This window comes from Dermacentor andersoni, chromosome 1, assembly GCF_023375885.2.
Source record: "Dermacentor andersoni chromosome 1, qqDerAnde1_hic_scaffold, whole genome shotgun sequence".
Taxonomy (NCBI): Eukaryota; Metazoa; Arthropoda; class Arachnida; order Ixodida; family Ixodidae; genus Dermacentor; species Dermacentor andersoni.
Genome location: NC_092814.1, coordinates 291,049,057 through 291,072,307, shown reverse-complemented (window position 1 = coordinate 291,072,307; position 23,251 = coordinate 291,049,057). Strand labels below are relative to the sequence as shown.

The 23,251-nt window shown below is 46.5% G+C and overlaps 1 protein-coding gene across 1 annotated transcript; it reads right to left on the bottom strand.

Annotated features, from left to right (window-relative positions):
* Positions 1 to 13,727: 13,727 nt before the first annotated feature.
* Positions 13,728 to 22,736, bottom strand: LOC129381039 (tachykinin-like peptides receptor 99D). Its single transcript, XM_055063501.1, has 3 exons — positions 22,716 to 22,736; positions 22,450 to 22,671; positions 13,728 to 18,518 (listed from the first exon to the last, which is right to left on the bottom strand). The coding sequence occupies exons 1-3, from the start codon at positions 22,734 to 22,736 to the stop codon at positions 18,243 to 18,245; spliced, it is 519 nt and encodes a 172-aa protein (XP_054919476.1). The 3' UTR covers positions 13,728 to 18,242.
* Positions 22,737 to 23,251: the final 515 nt, after the last annotated feature.

Sequence of the window (23,251 nt, the reverse complement as noted above, 5' to 3'; positions counted from 1 at the left end):
TTGGTTTAAACCTAGAAAACAAGAAAAGATATTAAACGGTAGGTCTCATTTTTGTCTGGCGTTTCAGTTCTAGCTGAAAAAAGTCGGTGAAAGCAAATTTAAAATAAAGCTAAGGCGACCCACAATCTGCACGCAGCCGCAACCCTACATGCGCTCCAATGAGAATAATCTTCCAAAGTTAAGGTCATGTGTCAGCTGGCGGCTCAAGCAATCTTTACTTTTTTTTTCGTTTCTGCATCCGTTCTGCCTGCGTCTGCGGCAAAAACGTGAAGTGGGAAGGCAGATAAACAGGAATTGGTGGAGGCAGGTGGTAGCGTAATGGTTAGCGTGCCCTTCACCCAAATGCAAGATGGTGCATTTGGGAGATGGGCTCGAATCCGGGTGGTTTGTTTGTGAAGACAGCTTTCTGTGCTCTCTGGTGACTGCGAAGCTCAGAATGAGGCAGCAGCCTGACGACAACGGTCACCGTCAACGTAACAGAATAAGCGAGCGTGCAAGATCACACCTAAAGCCGAAAGCACATTCAGAGGAAATACACTACGCTCTTGTCTACAAAAAAAAGAACAACAACAAAAAAACGTGATGACGAGCGGTGTTGTTGAGCGAGGCTGTAGACGGATAGACAGGACCACGCTCCAATCCCGGTTCTCAGCGGAAATATACATCGACAGCATGTCAACTAGCGTGTAATTGATACTTCATTAAGGTCGTTGCGTGTTTGTGTTGTGTCTAGCAGGACGAAGTAGTGTAATAGATGACACTGGAGAGAAGGCGGTGAGCGAAGTTCGCGAAAAGTAATTGAGGGTAGCCATATTGAACGTCGACGCCTTGTTGAATAAAGCCTGCGACTTCAGTTGCTCAGCCGGCAGCAAGGCTTGAGTGGTAGCATACCGCTGGGCGTATTTGGTAACCACAGCGATAAACACGCACTTTGCGGAAGTAGGACGACGACGAAGTGTTTTTGACACAGAGCTGTTCTTCCTTGCTCCGGTTTATTTCTGTGAAAATCTAAGTTCATCCGCTGGTCCTCGCTCCTTGCTCGGTCGTGATGGAAGTGGACGACCCCACACGTCTGCCGGCGACGGCGGTGTCAGCGGCGGCTGCCTCCAGGAAGCGGAACGGTCACCAGAGCGACAGCGAGGACACCCATGTCTACTCTCTCAGCAGTGAGGACACTTCCGATGACGACTTCCAGCTGGTGCAGAGCCGCAGAGCGAAGAGAAGAAACACCAGGACGTCCTCATCATCAAGCATGCAAACAGTAAGACACACGCAGAGGCCGGACGCCAATACCATCATATTCGTGCCCTTGCTTCCCACCGTCAACATGAAGCTACTCAACAGGCAATCTGTGTCGATGTCACTGGAAGCCCTGGTGCCAAATGAAATATCGAACATTCGAGTCAACACTCGGAAAAATCTACTGGCGGTTGATGTCCAACATGCGGCTGCTCTGAACACTCTACGCAGCGTAACGGACATCGATGGCATTCAGGTGCGCTCTTACATCCCTCTGGGATCTGACGTAGTCAGTGGCGTTATCTACGACGTAGACGTCGCCATCCTTAATAACGACTTGCCGATTCTTATCAAGCCAGCCAATGATGAGGTCATTGTTGATGTCAAGCGGCTAGGCAGTTCACGCTGCGTGAAGATTGCATTCAAGGGTAAATATATACCCTCGCATGTTAAGGTGGGACACTTCAGACATGCAGTGCGGCCTTTCATTGCGAAACCTCTTCAGTGCCGCAAATGCATGAGACTGGGACACGTGAGCAGCGTCTGCGAAAATCAGGCAGCATGCCCCCGTTGCGCCGAGCCCCACGCTGCAGATAAATGTGGCTCGACTGTAATGAAATGTTCAAACTGCGGAGGGTCACACGAAGCTTCCTCGAGGAAATGCCCGCATATTAAGAAGGAAATGGCTATCTTGAAAGAGATGGCGAGAGATCATTCATCTCATCGCGAAGCCGCCGAAAAATTCAGGAAGCGACGTTCCCGTTGCCGGCGCCCCTCAAGGAAGGCTGTTGTCTCTGCGACGCGCATGCCACTTCCTACAACACCTCCTCCTCCTCTGCCGCCCGGGCCAGACACTGTCGAAAGGACCGCGAAGAACAACGCAACTGAGAAGACCACACCTGCAGAATCTTGGCCGGCTCTACCGAAACGACAGCATCCACCGACAGAATCACAGCAAAATTTTGCTGGACAACCCCCGAAGTCTACTGTCAGTGATTTGTGCGACCAAGACAAGCAGGTGGCTGATATGCTGCAATCGCTAATTAATACAATGCGCATCATACTGAACAAGCTGCAAACCCCAGCAGCTCGAAGTGCTCTGCAAATACTGGATGCACAAAATCCAGTGCTTGCTAGCATCGTTTAAGCATCATGGCTCGACCAATAGTCCCCTTCCGCACTGAAGTTAAAAGTGCGTCGATCTTTTAGTGGAATGCTAGGGGTCTAAGGACCCGCATAGCAGACTTTCGCCAATTCATTTTTACAAATCGCTTTCCCATACTGGTCATTTGCGAACCAAATACATCAACTCCACTCAGACTGTCCGGTTACGAATCTTTCGTCTCGTCCACATGCGGTGCGAGCACGAAAGTAATCATCTACATCCGCACGGACTTTACATATGTCGCTAACGCGGTAGAGCCTCACGACGACAACCAATATGTCTGCCTGAATATCCAAAAGAAAGATGTGTCATTCACACTAATTGGAGCCTACATTTCCCCAGCGGGTCACTTTGACGGCGAACGACTCAAGAAAACATTACTGATGAACAATGGCCCCTGGGTTATCACAGGTGACTTCAACGCGCATCACCAGCTATGGGGAAGCACTAAAATTGATTCCAAAGGCAGGAGTCTCGCCTCCTTTGCTGCCGACCACGATTTGTGCTGTGTGAATGACGGCAGCCCTACGTTTTTGCGGGGCACCACATATAGTAGCTGCTTGGACTTAACTTTGGTGTCACGGCGCTTTGCCTCGAGCGTCCACTGGTTTACGGACATTGAAACACATGGAAGTGACCATATTCCAACATACATAAAGATCAGAGGAGTTGAGCAACGCTCTTCTCTTGTCTTGCGTACAGTTAATTGGACAAAGTTTAAGAAGGATATGGATGACGCATGTCGAAAAGGCCTTTCACGCACTATCCAAGATGCAATCGCAGAGACATTGAAAACATCCATGTGCTCGCTCACAAGGTCAGCAAGGCGAACAGACTTGGATATGGAACTGAAGAGGCTTCGTGCGCAACGCCGACGGGCGGAGAGGAGATATCGGCGCACGAAGTCCGTCTTGGATCTGAGGGCTTCACGACGCATACAGAAGAAAGTACAGCGTCGTATAGATAAACTGGATGACAAGCAATGGAAAACTTTCTGTCAGTCGCTTGATCCCCGAAAATCGCTCTCGCACATATGGAGAACTGTTAGGGGACTTCGCTCATCTCCGCATCAAAGGAAGCCCTTTGCTGCTCTGGCCCTATACCAACTCGGCTCGGAACTTCAAGTGGCTGAAGAGTTCTGTGCACGGGTTGCTGGGTCCGCGGCCACCATTACTGACGCAGCATTGAATGACATCCCTGAGGCACGTGTACCAGAAATGAACGTGCTCTTTTCACTCGAAGAGCTCGATGCTGCGTTGGCGACGTGCAGGCGTTCGTCGTCACCAGGACCTGATGGCATCACGTATGCTGCCCTATGCCACCTTGGACATGACGCACGTGGTGAGCTGCTCAGCTACTACAATGAGTCTTGGCAGAACGGCGCCGTTCCTACACAATGGAAATCGAGCCGCTTGATCCCCATTCTGAAACCTGGAAAGTCTCCGCTTGAGCTCTCATCATACCGTCCGATTGCGCTTTCGAGCTGCGTCGGTAAAGTGATGGAAAGAATGATTCTTGCTCGCTTGGAATGGTACCTAGAGCGATTCAACATCTATCCGGACGCCATGACGGGCTTTCGTCGAGGTCGCTCGTCCATCGACAACGTCATTGACATCGTAACCTGGGTCCAAAATCAAAAAAGCCTCAAGCGCCTATCAGTGGCACTTTTTCTAGATATTAAAGGAGCATACGACAACGTCGCCCATGAGGCCATGCTGAACTCGCTTGAGGCTGTTGGAGTTGGTGGCCGGATGTATCAATGGATTCGGGACTATTTAACTGAGAGGTGCTTTTTCTTACAGACTGAAGACGGCCCAACTTCGGAACATTACATCAGGCGTGGTGTGCCGCAAGGTGGAGTGTTGAGCCCCATTCTGTTCAACCTCGTCTTGGTAGGACTAGCGGAGTACCTACCGCGGTCAGTTCACGTCTCAATATACGCCGACGACATTTGCATCTGGGCTTCTGCGGTGACTCGACCTCAGGTACGAGCCAGGCTTCAGCGGGCGGCACCCATGACGGCGTCTTATCTACGAGAACAAGGCCTCAGCGTGTCTACTGAAAAGTGCGCATCGGTTAGCTTTACGCGCAAACAAATGTCATCGTATCCTGTTTCAATCAATGGTCAAGCGGTATCCTATTCTAAGACACATCGCTTTCTGGGTGTAATCATTGACCGCAACCTCTCGTGGAGCCCTCACTGCGTCTATCTAAAGAAGAAATTGGTTGCCGTTGCTCATGTCTTTAAATTTCTCTGCGGCAAAAACTGGGGTACACCAGTCCGTTCTATGATGCAGCTCTACAGGGTACTGTTTCTCGGACTCCTACGTTACAGTCTACCAGTGTTGTCAAATGCATGCAAGACGAACTTTCGCGCCTTGGAGAGCATACAAGGTCAAGCCCTACGCACGTGTTTAGGCCTGCCTCGGTGCACCTCAACAACAGCAACAATCGCCATCGCTGGTTACCATATGACCCAGACACACGTAGTGTTCGACTCTCTCAGAGCGCACATTCGCCATCTGTCAAGGATCCCCGACCATCATTTGACCTCCCTACCAGCCGAAAGACCTCAAGCGACCTTTTCACAAGTGATTAGCGCTCATCAAGAGTGCATACCGTCATCTTTTACACCGGCGACAAAGCCTTCATCTCCCCTGTGGTGCCTACGACAGCCTCAAGTGAATTTTGATATTCCTGGAATTACAAAAAAGTCCAATCATCCATCGCCGGCTCTGAAGCAACTTACGCTCCTATTACTACACCAGACGTATCATGACCGCATACATATATATACCGATGGTTCGACCTCACGTGCCAGCTCAACTGCCGCATTCGTCGTTCCAGCCAAGAACGTTACAGTTAAATTCAAATTGTCGCTCACGACTACATCGACATCGGCAGAACTTGCAGCTCTCCATGCCGCTATGATGTACGTCATCGAAGAGCCAACAGAGAAATGGGTCGTATTTTGTGACTCTAAGGCAGCTCTTCACAGCATCAAGTCTGCATTACGTCACAGAATATACGAGCAGATGATATCTAACATCAGGGAAGTGCACCACCATGCTCTGGAAAGAGGGCACACCATTACATTTCAATGGATTCCTGCTCACTGTGGCATTGTCGGCAACAACCTAGCAGACAAGGCTGCCCGGTCTGCCCATGAAGATACCCAGACGCGTTCAATACCTTTGGCAAGGTCGGACGCTGCCAGGGAACTTCGCCTACATGCACGCAAAAAGTCGCAAGATCTCTGGAGTTCAGGTGCCTTCAACTGCCGATTATATAAACTGGACCCCACGCTACGGCTACAAGTGCCATCTAGCCTTTCCCGCGCTGAAGCAACTTTGCTGTACCGCTTGTGGCTGGGAGTAGCGTTCACAAACTCATATTCCTTTCGTTTGGGAATGGCCGAGAGCCCGATGTGCGATTCCTGTGGGTGCGAGGAGACCATCGAGCACCTATTGTGTGCCTGCCCCCGCTACGATGTACAACGCCTCCCTCTGCGGGAAACTTTGCACCGACTAGACTTACGACCTTTCACCGAGTCAAAGATACTCGGACCGTGGCCCCACCCTTCACTGGCAGGAAAAGCGAATCGTGCATTACTGCAATACTTGAGGAACACCGGTTTAAGAGACCGTTTGTAGTGTCCCTGTGCATAGTGTCCCGCCCACATGTACTCAGTGCTCACTCTCTCCCTTTCTCCTTTTTCTATTCCCCTTTCCGCCACCCCCAGTGTAGGGTAGCAAACCGGATACTCTTCTGGTTGACCTCCCTGCCTTTCCAGTCCTTGCTTTCTCTCTCTCTCTCTCTTGCGGAAGTAAACAGAGGAAAGGGACGTAGTGAGTTGGCCGCCCTTTTCGAGCTCTGGCATAGTTTGAAAAATGAACGTGGCGAAGTATGTCGCACAAAACAGTATATGTCAACTCAAATGAATCAGCGTGGTCATACTTGCGCGACACGCCATGGTGGCCTGCCACCAGGACATCATGAAGTTGTAGCGATGAGAGTTTTTATTGGATACTTGAGAATAAAAACGAGCACATCAGAGACGTCCGAGGGACATTTCTAGGGTACAAGAGCACATCGCCCTCCCCCCCCCCAAAAAAAAATAAATCATGAATATAAGCTTACGAATAGGGACATCATAAGATCGAGCACTACGGCTCTTGTTGATCTTGTTTAGGATGACGTCAGCATTTCATTCAGCGTTTATTTCTGAGAAAATGAGTTGAAGTTCCGTTTATTTGCATCACAATGGCAGGCGTAATCAGGCAAACATTGACCGTATTTCATTAGAGAGTGCCTGTATACTCTGTGGAGATTACGTATGACAGTGACAACAAATACAGAAAGCTTTGCTTACATCGATTCGCACATACATGGGACCCGCATAATTTTTTGACTGTCAACTTAAATGCTTAAGAATGGCGCTCATTAACGCAATATTTCCATTCACAGTGAGCAAAAGCGGCTGTCGTATCCACAGTATAATTGATTTAAATGGCTTTAATCCCATAGACATTATCGTTGCCAACTTCCGTGGGATTGGAGTCGTCAAAATGGGATACAGTTGACAGGGAAATCAGGAGATTGATGAATGGCAAGAAGGCAGAAGCTTGCAGAAGACCTCAGGAATATAACATGACTTTTTGCGCAGCTTGGTCAGGGGGCCACGCAATGGTTTCCACGTCTATTAAAGATCCTCCAAAATATGAACAGAGGCCGACAAAAATGCGGGCATTTTGGGAAAGGTTAAACCGCTGGAAATTTCAGGACAGCATTAGCCTAAATATAAAAGATGACTTAAAAATAAGAAACCGTAACGTTGACAGGTTGGCAAAATTTTGGCACAAATAAATTGGCTGTTGAAGCAGTTCAGCTGAAACGCAATGGTGCGAAATAAGGCGAGAATGTCGGCAAGTGTTGAACAAAGGTCAAGTAGGTCCTGTGGCCGACGCCAGCGCTCGGCAGCTGTCAAGCGACTGCATGTATTAGCGAGATGCCTGGTCGTCAGTTTTTACAGAATGATTCCGGTCTGAAATATTGGACGTGGACTCCATCACATTGAATACAGTGCATTCTACGGTGTCATTCTTCGGCAGATGGTACCGATTCTCGCGCAATGAGGATGGGAACAAATTGTCTCACGTGCCGGCTGTCACCTTCCTCCTACTGCCAACATTCCTTCCCCTCCGTAGTTGCTTAGCTTTTATTGGGTTCGGCTGCTAATCACGAGGTCTCGGGATTGAATCCCAACCACGGCAGCCGTATTTCAATGGGTGTGAAATGCGAAAATACCCGTGTACTTAGGGTGAGGCGCACGTTAAAAAATCCCAAGTAGTCTAAACTATATATTCCCGAATCCTCCACTACGGCTTGTCTCATAATGAAATCGTGGTTTTGGCAAGTAAAACCTCATAATGTGTTATGTAACATTCGTTAAGGATGTCCTGGGCAGTCGTACAACTCTTGAATAGAAGTGTCTTCAGGAGTTGTGCGCGAGGTCTTTGAGTATGTGGGTAGCCTTTATGGCGTTCGATACCTGATAGTTTACATTGCGGCTATATTTTAAAGGCGGAACGGCAACATCGTAGATAAGATGGAGAATATACAATCCCTCATATATTACTACACAATAATTTTACATAGCGGTCTTCCTCCACGCACGTGAATAACCGTCATAGGAGATTACTTTGGAAACTAACTGCAAGTACTGTATATATCGTACCCAAGGGTGTACCTGGCCTGGTGACCAGTAAATGTGACGTAATATTGCGAGCAGCTTCGGCCATAGCATGCTAACAAACGACGACACAGACTGAAGTGACTAGCGCAAGAACAGACACGGGACACTAAAAAGGCGACAAGGACAAGCGCAATCTTCTAACTGGAAGTTGGAAGCTTACGCTTCTCCTTGTCGCCTTTTTAGTGTCTCGTGTCCACTCTGGCGCTAGTCACTTCAGCGCGGAATATCAACTCGTCCGGTCTCACACCCTGCAATGACACAGAGACAGTTTGCTCAATTCTTGTGTCGTGACATTTGCGTGAAGGTGCAGAACCAACATAGCCATGTATATGTCTTAATACTTAAGCACATCTCGATTTGTAGCTGCGGCGGTAGCCCATGAGTGGGGATAGCAAAGTCGCTAGCGATATAATTGGGGGCACCTTAATGAAAGCGATAGGTCAAAATCAAAAGCCGTCCAAGAAAGCGTCTCTCGTAGACGCTGTGCGATGTTCGGATGTTAACAATGTGGGCCGACTGAAGAAAGGCTGCCACGGAGGGCTTCTGACGGTTAGCCTAGCTTCTTTACTCCGTACCAGCGAAAAGAAAAAAAGGAAAATGAAAAAAGGAAAAAAAAGAACCGTATCAAAAGCCCAGAATCAATCATCGCTCGTGGCGACTAAACGCTCTTAGGATGATGTCATTTCCAGGCGATGAGCGGCTACGCTTTATCAAGAGCACTGATAACGCCGGCGGGACAAGCATTGTAGCGAAGTTCAACGCGCAGGGATAGCTTTTGGTTATTTTCTTTTTCTTTTGTTGACGTCATCACGCGTCACCGCGGGAAGTTTGAGAAGTCTAAGGTTAGTACGCCACGTGGTGGCACTCACGCGAACTAAACCCCAGTGTCCGGAAAAGCTGGATACGAAAGGTCAAGGAGGGTGCAGCGGAATTCTTCACATTGTTCTTTATTGCCGTGCAACTGTAAGAATACTGGTAGCTGCAGTCGCCAGGGCGTGGAGCCCTTCTGAATTCTTTGCGCGTGAAAGCTGCAAAGAAGGCACCGCAATTCATAACTCCGAATGAGAAATAGCACGCACCAACAAACTACGCGAGAAGACAAACACATTTATTTCCATGCCACAAATTTACACGTTACACATAACATCTACAGCTTCAGAATAACAAAACAACGTAGACTTACGAGCACCGTTCTGCGCGAAAGCTTGAAAACAATGTGCGCAATCTCTCGCGAGTGTCACGAAATTTCCAAGAAGGAAAAGCTTGTGCCAGCGTGCTGTCTTCAGATCCGGATTTATGCCATCCGGTTGCGAACTGACTGGCTAATAGCGGCAAGACGCACGTCACGACTGAGGGGTAAAAGAACCATGCTTTAAAAGCAACACATTTTCTTTCTTCACAGGTGTACGCCAAATATAGAAGCAGCAACGCTATACATTGAATATTGCAAGCAGCTGGGGAACATGTAATCCTGGAACACTGAGGCCATCTATATTGAGCAAAGCGGCTACTGTGAATACAATGCATAAGGAACACACACGACAACGGGATATTTATAGCTCATATAATAAAAGGGAAAAAATATTTTGAAGATAAACGAATTTATTTGACATCACCACTGCCAGTGGCCCGCTGCCTTGACAGATGCACCGCAACGAAGTCTACGAGCTGATGGTGTTCCTCAAGACAGTCCCACATTCGCTACCGGATCATGGTTAAGGTGTTGGTTTGGCGAGAATGAAAAGGCATTGCGTGTTGTTTTTTTTCATATCACACCATTGGCTTCAATTTAGCGCTGTGGCATCTAATGAGATTCGAACAACTGCCTCCATTTTTAATACCCAAGTTTCTTCATAAGCAACGTATTTCTTGCTGTATTTGGTATCTATATAAGGATGAGGAAATCACGTCCCTGGGAGTGCGCATTCCTAGGAACTGTATATCCGTCCTGAAAATAATGCATTATGCGCCTGAAATTCGTAAAATACATACACATGAAAATGTGGAGGCCCAAACGCTGGCCAAACCTCTATCAACACAATATTTGTGGCCAGTACTACTTCACCATATTATCCTGTGATTGCTTGTCCGTTCCACCTTTCTAGTATCTTTTCCTTCGTCTTTTTTTTTTAATTTCGGAGTTCGAGAGTAGCGTCAAATTATTAGATACCGTTCACGGCCGTGGCACTTACTGTTCGCTTTTGAGCGCATAACATTTTCACCTGTCCACGGCGCGCAGTAACAATGTAAAGACCAGTCGAGCCTTACGTAGGGCGGCTCCTATGTGGAGAAACTATGTGTCGGGAAATCCCTACACGGGAGGCTTCCCTATGACTTCCTATGCAGGAAAGAAGTATATATACGTAAGTGAGTAAAAACATCACATAGTATCTCGCCTAACAGTAAGACATCTGGTGCTACCCCGTTTCGCCTTTCATTTACGTTCATCGTGCCCACAACGTTGGTGAACTAGTGTGCAGCGCTGTCGAAACATGAATTGTTCATCGACTAAGAGGAAAATAATCATTTGCTTAATGCGATGCAACACCCAATTCAATGTCATTCCCCGCTTTACTGTCAGAACCAGGCTAAATATGATGCCACTTGCTTGGCGCAGGTGGTGTTTTTTTTTTTTGCCGTTATTATATGGGCCCTCCAAGTGCATTTCCGATGTCGTTGTCGGCGTTACCGTGAAGTTCCGTATAAAGCCCAAGTGCGACAACACCGTGGCCGCGCGCCGTATGCTGTATGTAGCTGTGAGTGAAACCGGGCGAGGGTGAGCCGAGGGTGGTGGCTTGATATCGCGCGCGCAAGGTAGGAATGCGGGTAGGAATCACGCCGTCTTCCACCGCGCGCAGGACATCCGGTTAGGGAGGTGGAGTTGGGGGCGGCATTCTACTCCGGCGGCGGCGGCTGCTGCGTATGGCGCGGCTAAGCGTGGCCGCGCAGGCCTCGTCGTGAAAGCGATCCCCGATGGGGACAGAGTGTGGCGAGAGCTCATAGCTTCATGCACGGTGTGTTCTCGCCGCTTGGCTGGTGTGGAATTGACAGGCAGCGCGACGATCAATTCGCTCATGTAGTACTTCCGCTGCCGCCCTTCCTCACGCCAGCGCTTTGACAGTGAGTGTCCGCGCTCATCGAGCAAGATGTGTTTATGCTTGCGTGTGCGCGCGTGACACCGTGCTTGCCAATTTAGTTAGTATGCGAATGTTTACGAGCCTATACGGCCGATAGAACTACTATTCTTACTTGGTATAGCTGTCTATTAATTTGATATCACAATCTATGCTTCGCCTTTCTGGCGAAACTGTGACACATTTTTTTTCATTAAGCATCGGCTGCAGGAAAATGTTGTTGTTCAAGGAAACAACATCGCGCAACGTGCTTAACGGTGCACCAACTTTGAAAAGCGGCATATTGCCTTATATCTACGTCTGATGAAACTATACGCAACACATGTGAAGTCGGTTCCACATGCTGTAGGCGCAGTGTTGTTCAGGTAGAGACGCTGGTGAAAACAAGCCTGATAGCTATTCCACCCGTTTGTATTTTAAAGGAGGCGAAATTTTCATACGCATGACTACCGATCTTATCTATTCAGGGAGCGTTCAATTGCGGTTGGTCGTATGTATGCCAAGCTTGTTTTAATTATTCGTGAAAAGGTAACCACCTCAAATCCAAGAACGAGATGCAGTGCACCTAAGCTATGGTTATCGATTTTGCCGGTTAGATCCACTTAACGTAAACTCGCAGGCACCAGGTAACGTCCAAAACTAGTCACAATGTTACAGTCGTACATACTTTCATGCAATTTTTCTTTTTCTCTTGGTGACGTTTTTTTTTTTCTGTTGCTTCACAGCGTTGGAATGGCAGTCCTCCTTCAAAGTGTGCTTGTGAGAAATAGTGTGCAGGCCCTCAGACGGACTAACTTAAGTTCTTGCAGAGTCCTGTACACTGCTTCGCTCGCCCTCCTGCCTGATAGTGAAAACTCCATTTCGAGGACATGAATCAACAGACTTGGATGTTTTACACATACACTGACCAAGTTTTAACAGCAATATGCAGGAATGCTGTGGGAGATCTAAGCTTTGTGTATTCTGTTAAAGTACGTATAGAACATTTATCCGCAGATGTACCAATACCGTGTATTAGACATTTACCATAGCTTGCGAAAAAGTTTGGTGACAATGAACGCCACTCGTGATGCAGAAAAGCCATATTCATTCCATTTCCAAGTAAATTTGAGAACTTAATTTTACTTCGTTGATTTCACTTAAACACGGGGCTACCTTTGTAGAATTTCATGAGACCACCTGCATGTTGTCCATTCGAAAGGACGCTATGAATATCTGTCCCAGCTGTGATAAACAAGGTGTTCCACGTAACTTGAGCAAATAATTTGAGAATGAAAGGCGCGTCGGAAGCGTGCTGAACCGAACGCATACTATTCGCAATAGCCTATGGTAACTCAGGCATTTTTTTTGTTTTCCCTATAACTCACAAAATAATTAAGTTTCATTACCCGACTTTTTAATTATTGGCTGAAAACCCCAAGTATGATACGCAGATTTGTAGAGCACCTTCAGAAACCACCGATCGAGTTGCTTCCTGTACGCTACGTCTCATGTAGGCCTTTTTTCCGGGTTGCAGAGAAAGCGCGCGAACTATGAAAAAAAAAAGCCACGTGACGGAGCGCTTGCGCGGTGGTATCGTGCTGTTCTCAAGCGCGCGTTCAGTGAATAAGGTCGGCTCCCGTCGGATGTCGGCGCAAATGCATGCTCCTGACCGAGCGCTGCCGAGGAGATAAAGAACGCCCTGCCGCTTCCCCGCCGCCGGTCACGATGCAGCCGACCTTGTTCACCGAACGCACGCTTGACAGCAGCACGATAGCACTGCACAAGCGCTCCATCACGTGGTTTTTTCATACTTCGCGGACTTTCTTTGCAACACGCAAAAAAGGACTACGTGAGACGTATCTCACAGGAAACAACTCGATCTGTGGTTTCTGAAGGTCCTCTAAAAATCTGCATATCATAATTGGGGTCCTCAGCCAATAATTAAAAAGTTGGATAATTAAACTTACTTAATTAGTGAGTTATGGGGGAAGACAAAAATGTGCCTGAGTTACTATAGGCTAGATCGAATAGTATGCGTTCGGTTCAATTCGCTTCCCACGTGCCTGTCATTTTTAAAAATCTTGGCTCAAGTTACGTGGGACACCCTGTGTATGTTAAAGATGCGCTACGCTGCGTATGTAACGGGCTTTCTAAATATAAGATTTTCGCTCATTATCTCTGTTTTAAATACGTGACCCTGCTTGCTGCAAACTGAAAATCAACTATCATTCATGTTTCAACTTCAACATGTGTGTCCCGTCCAAAGTTGAAACCTGAATGTCACTTTCTCGGACTTCCACTCGTGGATCGGAAAGAACACTAACACATCTTTAGCTTAGAACGACAGAAAGCTGAGCTAGTTGATAAGGATTCATTATGCAAAAATGAGGTGAGGCGTGCAGACAGGACACAATAGTAGACAACACGGAGTTTGTGTTGTCCACTTCTCTACTCTTGTGTCCTGTCTGCACGCCTCACCTCTTCTTTGCATAACATCTTTAGGTACAGAATGCATCTGCACTTAGATGTGCGCTGTTACGAAAAACAAAAATGGAATCCAGTGCAAGTAAACGTGAATACAGTGAGAATGCAAGGTAAAGTGCATAAGACGCAATGAAATTGACGCAATTGTCGAACAGCGAAGGCATCTATCATTCACCTATCAAAAGGCAAATTATCAGCAAGAAAATTAGGTGTTACAAAAGAGCTACCTTTTATCGTTTTAACAATGAACTATCGCTTTTTTCTGTCGACTTTCTGAGAGATTACTTGTCGCGGACAGTAGAAGAAAACTGGTTGCTACTTAAAAACACACTCGCTAATCTCATGGAAAAGTACATCCCCATTAATTTCCATAAAATCCGTTAACACAGCTCCTTGGTTTTCGCAGAACCTTCATCGCCTAAATAACAAGAAAAAAAGATTATTCAAGCAAGCTGACAAAAATAAATAGTCTAAATCCTGGCGGTGGTACAAAGCACGTGGCAATTGAATACCAAAGTTTACCCAAGGCCACGCGCAGACAATTCTATGAACGGGACCTGTCATCGATGTTAACAACTAACCCTCGGCGCTTTTGCCGTGTCATTAATCCCAAGCATAATCCTGACATCGTTCTTACTGATCATGATGGCGTAGCGTTAACTGCGACTGATTGTTCCCAACTACTGAACGAAACATTTTCATCGGTATCCAAGCGTGAATGTTTAGAGCCGTTCCACCATGACTCGCACTGATTCGTGTATGCCGGAAATAATAATTACCGATTCTGGAATTTATTCTCTCCCTACTAATCTTCAGATTTCATCTTCCGCTGACAATACTGGCTTAAATAAAACAATTCTAAAATATATAGCCCCGAGCATCTTCCCGATACTGTCCGCCTTATTTTCAAAATCACTATCAACAGGCGTTATCCGTTACGATTGGGAGGTGGCTAAGGTATAGCGCCATTCTTCAAGTCTGGGGATCGTTCTTCGCCGCTTAACTAGCGACCAATTTCTTTAACAAGTAACATTTGTAAATTAGTCGAACATATCATACACTCTCAAGAACTTAACCTCATATTTAAGCTACAGCACGGTTTTCGCAGAGGCTATTCCTGTGACACTCAGCTCGCTGGCTGTATTCACGACATACATTCATCAATAGACACCGGAATTCAAGTAGATGCCGTATTACTAAATTTTTCAAAACCTTTCGACCGTGTCCCTCGTCGTCGACTTATTCGCAAGCTTACACAGCTGAATATCGACTCTACTGTTGTTAGATGGATAAAATACTTTCTTTCTAAAAGGATGCAATATACATCGGTTAATAATCGCAACTCTCTCTTGTCCCCGTAACATCTGGTGTACCACAGGAAAATGTGCTTGGGACCCTACATTTTCTAATTTATATTAACGATTTACCAGACGGCATCAAATCCAATATCAGACTATTTGCTGATGACTGCGTCATATATCGTAATATTCACTCTAATTATGATCATGACATTTTTCAATGTGACATAAACGCAATAAACGTATGGTGTTCAACCTAGATAATGCCTCTAAATCTTGCTAAAATTAAATTCATGTCTTTTGCTTATTCAAGCACTCCGAACTTCAACACCTTACATGTTAAACGACAGCCTTATTGAACAAGTTTGCAGCTACAAATATCTTGGCGTACACGTAACCCCTAACTTGACGTGGAATAAGCACATTAACCATATCCTCGCATCTGCAAACCGTTCGCTTGGTTTCCTTAAACATAACCTCAAACATGCTCCCGTACACTTACGCAAATTGGCCTACACAACACTATTACGCCCTACAATAGAGTACGCGTCAGCCGTATGTGATCCCCATCATACATACCTAATAATTGACTAAGGAGCTCTTGCAGAACCTGCTGTACGCTTCATCTTTTCAGATTATTCACGAGAAACCAGTGTAACAGCATTAAAAAATCGCGCCGAGCTTGAAGTCTTGTCCCTTCGTCGTAATATATCTCGTTTAACACTATTCCATAAGCTTTACTATCACTTCTCTCTTCATAACGAGTTCATGTGTGAACCCTCAGCCATTTTTCCGCCTTGGGATCATTCTTGCAAAGTCAAATGCATCATGTGTCGTCCCCTCGCATTTGATCAGTCATTTATACCTTGCACCGCGATAGAGTGGAATAATCTGCCATCGCACATTGTCACTGAAACAAACGCCTCGAAATTTACAGACGCTATACGCAGTACCCTGCATACCTAATATATAACGTTTCACTCTCTGATTTATAAACACATTTTTTTTTCACGTGCCAATAACCAATGTCTCCGTGACGTTGTCATACTTTGTGCAAATCATTTAAAGTTGCTGTACTGATAACTATTTTTATTTTTTATTTTCTTCTGTGTTTGTACGTTGATGCACTGTAATTAATTCTAGCCCAGTTTTGTTTTTGTATTGTATTTACATTTACGCGCTGTTCTTTGCCTCACCGATGTAACCTTTACACTATGTAATTCCCTCCCTAGAGGGCCTTTAAGGTTACTGTGCAATAAATAAATAAATAAATAAATAAATAAATAAATAAATAAATCTAACCAAAGCCCCTTCAGCCGGGTCTGGCGGGTAGCGGAACACGTTGAGCAGAGATCGACGCAGAAAAAATGGAAGGCGATATTTTTTTTTTCATTTACTAAAATGCAAACTGAGGAAGAGTGCCCTTCCAACACCGTCAAATTCTCTAAACAGTAATACCTAACGCAGAAATGCAAGCATTGTAATCAAGAAGCGTATTTTAGGCATTGTTTACAGGACTGAAATTGCAGTGTGGACATACCTGAGATAGCATCCGGCTATAGCATTTTACAAAAAAAAAAAAAATATCAGTTTGCATGCATCACCGATTATTTTGAAATGCGTTCAGATGCAGAATTGCCATTATGAATTGTGCCGGATGTTTTTGAACTCCGTCAATAGGATATAAAAAAAACATAATGCGAAATTTGAGTGAAGCTGGATACGTGTTTTCATTTCGCGATATATTGGCTGGCGCGGACAATGTGTCTCGCGCGGCACGTTGCAAACCGGGGCCACCGCTAATCGGGAGATCGCGAGAGGCAGCGGGTGAGTGACGCGTGGGCGCGATTCACAGCAGCCGCCGCCGACAGACGTGTGCCCATGCAGTGCTTTGCTTCCATATATGGTATCGGTGGCATCATCGGTGAACAGACGACGCGCGCTACTATGGCGCCATCTCGTAGCCATCGTCGCCGCAAAGCCCGTCTGCGCGGCACTCTTCTCGCGCTTTCGCCTTACCCTCCTCCTCCGCTTTCCTCCTCGCGCTATCTTCACTATCGCAGTCTTTCATTAGCACTCCGCGTTCGCTCTTACATCCTTCGCTCTGCTCGTTCGCTTGGTTACGAGGATGACGAGGGTCTATGCCAACGCTCGCCACAGGAACGGGCGCCTAAGAGCTTCGCGCTAAGAAATAAATCAACGTTCTGTTCTTTTTTAAGTAACCTTTAGTACCCACGCAGTCTATACAAGCACTCTATTACAGAACTCTACTATGTAATTCATTATAAACTGTTTTAGCTGTTTTCGTCAACATTGTAAGTGTTCTGAAATAGTGTCACGTAGAATAATCCATCACAGGTGGCATTTAAGATAAATACGTTTCCACAGCACAACATATACCACCGCACAGAAAACACACACAAGACAGAGTGCTGCTTTTTATAGTAGCCAGTGCCTGGCAAATAAGCTTACAGTGTGATTACAACGACAACACTCAAAACATACGCACAACGCACACATACCGTGGGACTTCCATTGAAAGAAGTTGATAAAGAAGACTCTCCATGCAAAATACGAGAGCCAGTGCAGCGATCAGCGCACTAACAAGTTGGTAGCGCTTCAGCACCCGAGCATGCATCATCATCTCGTTCCGCATAACCGAACCCGTTCAAAAGATAACGGGGTCTCCATCCTACGATCCCGGCGTTTGATGATGATTTCAAGATGATTTAATGCACTTTCCAATTCGCCACACTATTCATGCGTGCAGTTCGCACTATAGAATTGCGAACCATCGCGCTAGCTGCAACTCACTTGTCTATTTTTTGGTACGCCGATTCATCGCGCGAAATACCTTTTTCACCAACACGCCACACCGCTGCTATTTCTGGCCCCTTGTAGACGAACTAACGTAGAGAGCCAAACACTCTGTCGACGTCAGATGGGTGGCCATGCAACAAGTTAGCGGTACCGAGAAACCGTTTAGTTCAAGTTATCAACGAACGAAATGCTGCAGCCGTCGTCGCCACGTAAACACTCGGAGGAATCAGTCAGACGCGACTTGACGATTTTTATGCTTTCGTCCCGTTCCCGGCACATGTGCGCAGGTTCCTCCCTCGGTACGAAGCCGGTGCCGTCGAGAGTCCCCTGTACTGAATACGCTGTTGATGGCAGCAAATGCCTTTTTACTCGTAGACAGGTATGCGAAGCGTAGTGGCCTCGCCAGCAACGCAATCTCCGAGTGTCTTCAGCGCCACGATCGAAGTGGGTGATTGTGTGTAGAACCCATTGCAGCGCTGGTGGTGCTGGTGGTGATGACTCGAAGTGGTACTCGAAAGCATCATGGTGCTGCTGGGAAGGGAGCCACCGCCACCGTACGAGCTGCGTTTGCCCATAGACCGACCGCCAGCACGCATGGCCAGCAACGGGCAACAACCTAGCACGAGTTGCCGAAGGTCCACCTGCGAAAGCACCCCGTCACGGTATAGCAGGAGCACAGATAATACCTTCCAACAAAGAGGCATAATATGTGCGCAATTTGTTTGTCGCCCGTTTTGAACAGGTATACCCGTAGCGCCTTTGTAGAGCAAAGTGGTCGTGAAATGCACCAACATTTATCCTGTGCGTGAGCTATAGTGGTGCTTTGTTGATACAGTAAGCGACAATTGTAAAGTGAAAAGATCTTCTTGATTTTAATGATTTTTTTTATCTTGGAAACTTGTTTTACCTTTCTCGTGACAGCGCGGCTAGAGCAAAATACGTTGTTAAGGTTGCTGTAAGAAGTTTTTTTTTCTTTTTTTTGCTCCTGTGTATTAACGTTGTGTGCACCGGTACATGCGACATGTGGTAGTTTTAAAATGTTTCAACAACAATTATATTTTTCAACAACGCTTACTGATTCTCTACTACCGAAGAAATCATGTTTATGTGAAATGTGGAGCGACCTCTTAATCCATAGTCTAAACAAGTTGCCATGTGTATGCCTATTCCACAGCACAGAAACAGCAGCCAGAATCCGCAAGAAACTGAACGGCGCCTGTGAACCATCACGATGTAACAGGAAAAAAATTGGAGGCTTATCAAGGTTAAGCCCAGTGGATGCGAAGCATGTTAAGCAGCTGCCTCAGTGTGGATGGGGCTAAGTAACGGAGACGTCACATATCACGTGATGCAGCGATGGTGGCGCCGCCGCCGCGTCGCGCGCGACGGCGCGAACCGCAGCGTGGAGGCCTCCGCCGGGCGACGTCCGACGGCGCGATATGAGGCCCCATCTGCAGCCGGTGTGACGTCATCACGTGACGTCACATCATGTGATCTCACTTCAGGGTCAATGGTGGCCACCGCCGGGAGGCGACCGACGGCGCGATATGAGGCCCCATCTGCAGCCTGTGTGACGTCATCACGTGACGTCATGTCACATGACTCCACTTCAGGGTCAATGGTGGCCACCGCCGGGCGTCGCGCGAAGGCCCGAAACCTACGTTAATATGCTTCGCATAATAACTGTTACATTCTCTGTGCCGAGCCAAATATGTAGCAGCCGTACAAAACAACGGCAAGAGGATATGACATTATATAGACCACTGAGTATGCTCCACATATGCTCCAGCGTGCGTATTTTCCTCTAGCCCAGCCGTCCACCGCGGGCATCACCAAAAGAAGGCGGGGGAAGGGGGGGGGGGGATCATTTTGTTACCCTAGTGGCTCCAAACAACTTCTGCGAAACAAACGAGCCCACCACTAAGAGAGAACGATTGCAAAATTAGACTGTAAGACCCCCACTAGCCGTAACATAAGTTACGCATGTAAGATTTCTAATGCGTGAATAAATGTAACTTGTGTATTTTGTTATGTCGTTTCTGTACCGTAGTGCCCATACACCATTTCCAGCAGGCACAAGACTTTTCACTTAACCCACAGCGGATGCGTCCCTGATATAGCCTGCGCTAGTTTTTATGATTTTTTAATTTTTTTAAGCGCGTAACTGAGGCTATCCGGATGGACGCCGGACGTATATAAAACCCAGAGAGCAATCATACATGTTTTTTGCGGCAAAGCTGATTAAATCTTAGTACATGAGCCTCAAAAACAATTGACAACGGGTGTGGACTGAAAACGATATCTGCAGTGTTGAACGGAGAGCTCACGGGTGCCAAGAAATCCTTTCTTTTTTTTTCCAGTTGGGTTGTCACGCGGTATAACGTCACTATGAAACCAAATACAGGGTGTTTCAGCGAACAGTTTCAAAAACTTTGAAACGTTAACTGTGGCAGATGGCACAATTCTTGTTCATGAGGTGGTCTACTCGAAGCGGCGGACACTACTTGCAAAGGAAAAAATCAAATGCTTAATTGACTAATTAACAAAAAATTCGCTAATTAACTTTTAACTAATGACCTTAGGGCTTATATTTGATTTACAAATTCTAGCTATGGAGTTCGCACGGGGGATCTACTTGGAACGAATTCTGAGGATGACACCAGTTTCGAGATATTAATCCCCGAACTTTGCGGAAAAATGCATTGATGTTCCAGTTACTTTTGTGCTTGAATGCATAAAACGAAGTTAAGAAAGAAACTGCGACGCCAATGCATTTCTCCGCAATGTCCGCAAATTAATATTTCGAAACTATTATCATCCTGAAAATTCGTTCCAAGTGGATCCGTCATGACTCCACGGCTAGAATTTGTGCAGCTGCAATATGGGCCATAAGGTAATTAGTCAGAACCATAATTAGTGAATTTTTGTTAATTATTCGATCGTGCATATCAATTTATTGTGCATGTAATGTCCCCCTCTTCGAGTAGACCTGCTCATCAACTAGAATTGTGCTATCTGCCACAGGCAACCTTTAAAAAGTTTTGAAAGTGTTCGCTGAAACAAACCGGTAGAAGAATGCAGGCCCGTTTCATAGAGATAGTGCAATAGTGACTTATAAAATGCGTTGTCCATAATCCATCTTTCATAGACTGATCACGGTTCAATTTCACACCTTTAAGTACACTTTCACGAATTGTCTTTGACCTAAGGCACGTCCAAAGTAGATGGCGGGCCGGTGCTGTAGAAGCAGGAGCGGAGCACTTCGGACAAGGGACACTGGGCACTTACCCCCAAGCACAAGTGATCGTTGGTGCAAGGGCTGCCGGACCTTAATACTCCGTAGAGAGACTTCCTCCACCCGAGAAAGATTGCGGGGAAGGGAGCAGACACACGGGGGGCTGAGGGCACGTGCATAACGCCGGAGGATGGATTTTCGCGCAATAAACAGGCAGTTTCGCAGTTACTAAACGACACGTCCAAGAGGACGAAAACTATACACCATCATGCATTACTTACACAGTAGAACTGTCTTTCAGCTACAAACTTTCCGTGCAGTTCCCCTACTATTGGAGATTGTTGCTTTCCCCGTGCATGTCGCAGAATAACTTTGAATGTAGGCGGCGTCGAACCCAACAATAATAAGCTTAGACCGCATCCTTTCGCCAGCCAGACATAATGAGTGCACGTGCCACTAACAACACGGAAGAAGTCATCAGGAGCTCGTAGACATTTTCTAAGTCTCTCTTCGTGCCGCCTTGGGCTAATAGACCTTATTGTGCCACCTCGTGTTGGCCAGAGAGAATGACAATGCCACTACAGTAAACAGTGTCATTACTGGCAGTGACTGTTAATGGCATTTCGAATGTAGCACACTATCACGAACGCTTATTTCAGCGCGGCCTGATATTGCTCGCCACCGGGGAAACGACAAATGACACTTGACGACAAATGACGTTCGATATCCGCATTACGTTTCCGACTTACGCCTGTCACGCGAAGACATCCGGGTGTCTGTAAGTGTTATGCTTGTGCACACTGCAGCCGAAGGTGCCAAAATAAAAGTAGCAAAAATAAAGATGCTTTCTATTTTCATTAATATGTTGGTTTCCCGTGTGCCTTTCCAGCGAATGATGAAGGCATTTGTGAAGGACTCGCTTTTGAGAAAGAAATGCAATTCAGAGAAGAATATAGTGGCAACAGATCGTTCTTTCGAATGCACCGTACTGCCTAATGGTAAAAAACAATAGAAACAGTTGCTCGTGCTAATTTTGCATTAGCTACTTTGTTTACTTATCGTTTCGTTGCGCTTGCGTTCGTGGGATGGAAACATGAAAGTTGTGGGCGTGGTTCATGGCACACGTATCTCTGTTTAAAAGCACGTGATCACAGTCGAATTCGACTTCTGTAAAGGATTATGGGACAGTTATTACACGAAAAAATAATGCCGCGGCCACTTAAGGCAATCAACTTTCAAAAACGAGACGTTTTTTTGCGGGCGACTCCAGGAGAGGAGTTGCTCAGAACTGTTGGAATTCTGTGGGCTGCGGAGGTACACTCGCATAATGCACTCACCCTGAAGTTGTCGCTCATGAAGCAGTAAATTATAGGATTGACGAAGCTGTTGGCCATCGATAACCAGTGGCAGGAGAAGAAGGCCGCGATGTACAGGTACTCCTGCTCGGCAGTTTCCGGAAGCATGGCGTCGCGGTCGAAGTACACGACCAGGTTCATCATGTGGATCGGCAGCCAGCAGACAGCAAACATCAGCACAACTGTCGCCAACATCTTCACCACCTGTTGGCGAAACAAATGAAAAGAGATCCGAAGAAAATTGTTACCTTGGTCTTAAGGGGCGCCATTCGGTTGGCCACTTGTATTAAGGCTTTACCGCCTATGTGGTTCGACTTAGTTAAGCGACAGTGCCCGGTGGTAAATTTTGACAGAGCTTCGATCAGTGACTTGCCAGACGAGGTAATGAATTTACAAAGCACTCAATGTTATATAGCCTTTCGTAGAAAAGCAGGCACAGGCAGTTGAGACAGGGAAGATGATATTAGCATTGCCTTCTCGCCAATGACGAACAGTTTTTGTGAAATAATATCTTTGTGTACATGCACCAAGGCTTTGAACCACGTAAGTTATGGTTGCCTGAATTAGTAGGCTGCTTGGGCGGCTCTTATATTAGCAGTAGTCAATTGCCGACGAAAACGATGGTACAGATAGGGGTGGGAGCACTGCCTCTTCACTCGCGCATCGTGCTGCACATCATACTTTTGGAAACAAACAAACAACACTAATTAGGAATAACGAATATACCACCTGTATTCATCCAGCTAAATACAGGTGCCGTTAGGCAGAATCGTACTCGTGGTTG

Excerpts from the sequence above, each read along its gene's own strand:
- LOC129381039 (XM_055063501.1), bottom strand. The coding sequence starts at position 22,736 with ATGGCGCCCCTTAAGACCAAG. Across the intron at positions 22,672-22,715 it reads TGGCGCCCCTTAAGACCAAG|GTGGTGAAGATGTTGGCGAC; the intron begins GTAACAATTTTC and ends TTTCGCCAACAG. Across the intron at positions 18,519-22,449 it reads TCATGAGCGACAACTTCAGG|GTGGACCTTCGGCAACTCGT; the intron begins GTGAGTGCATTA and ends GTGCTTTCGCAG.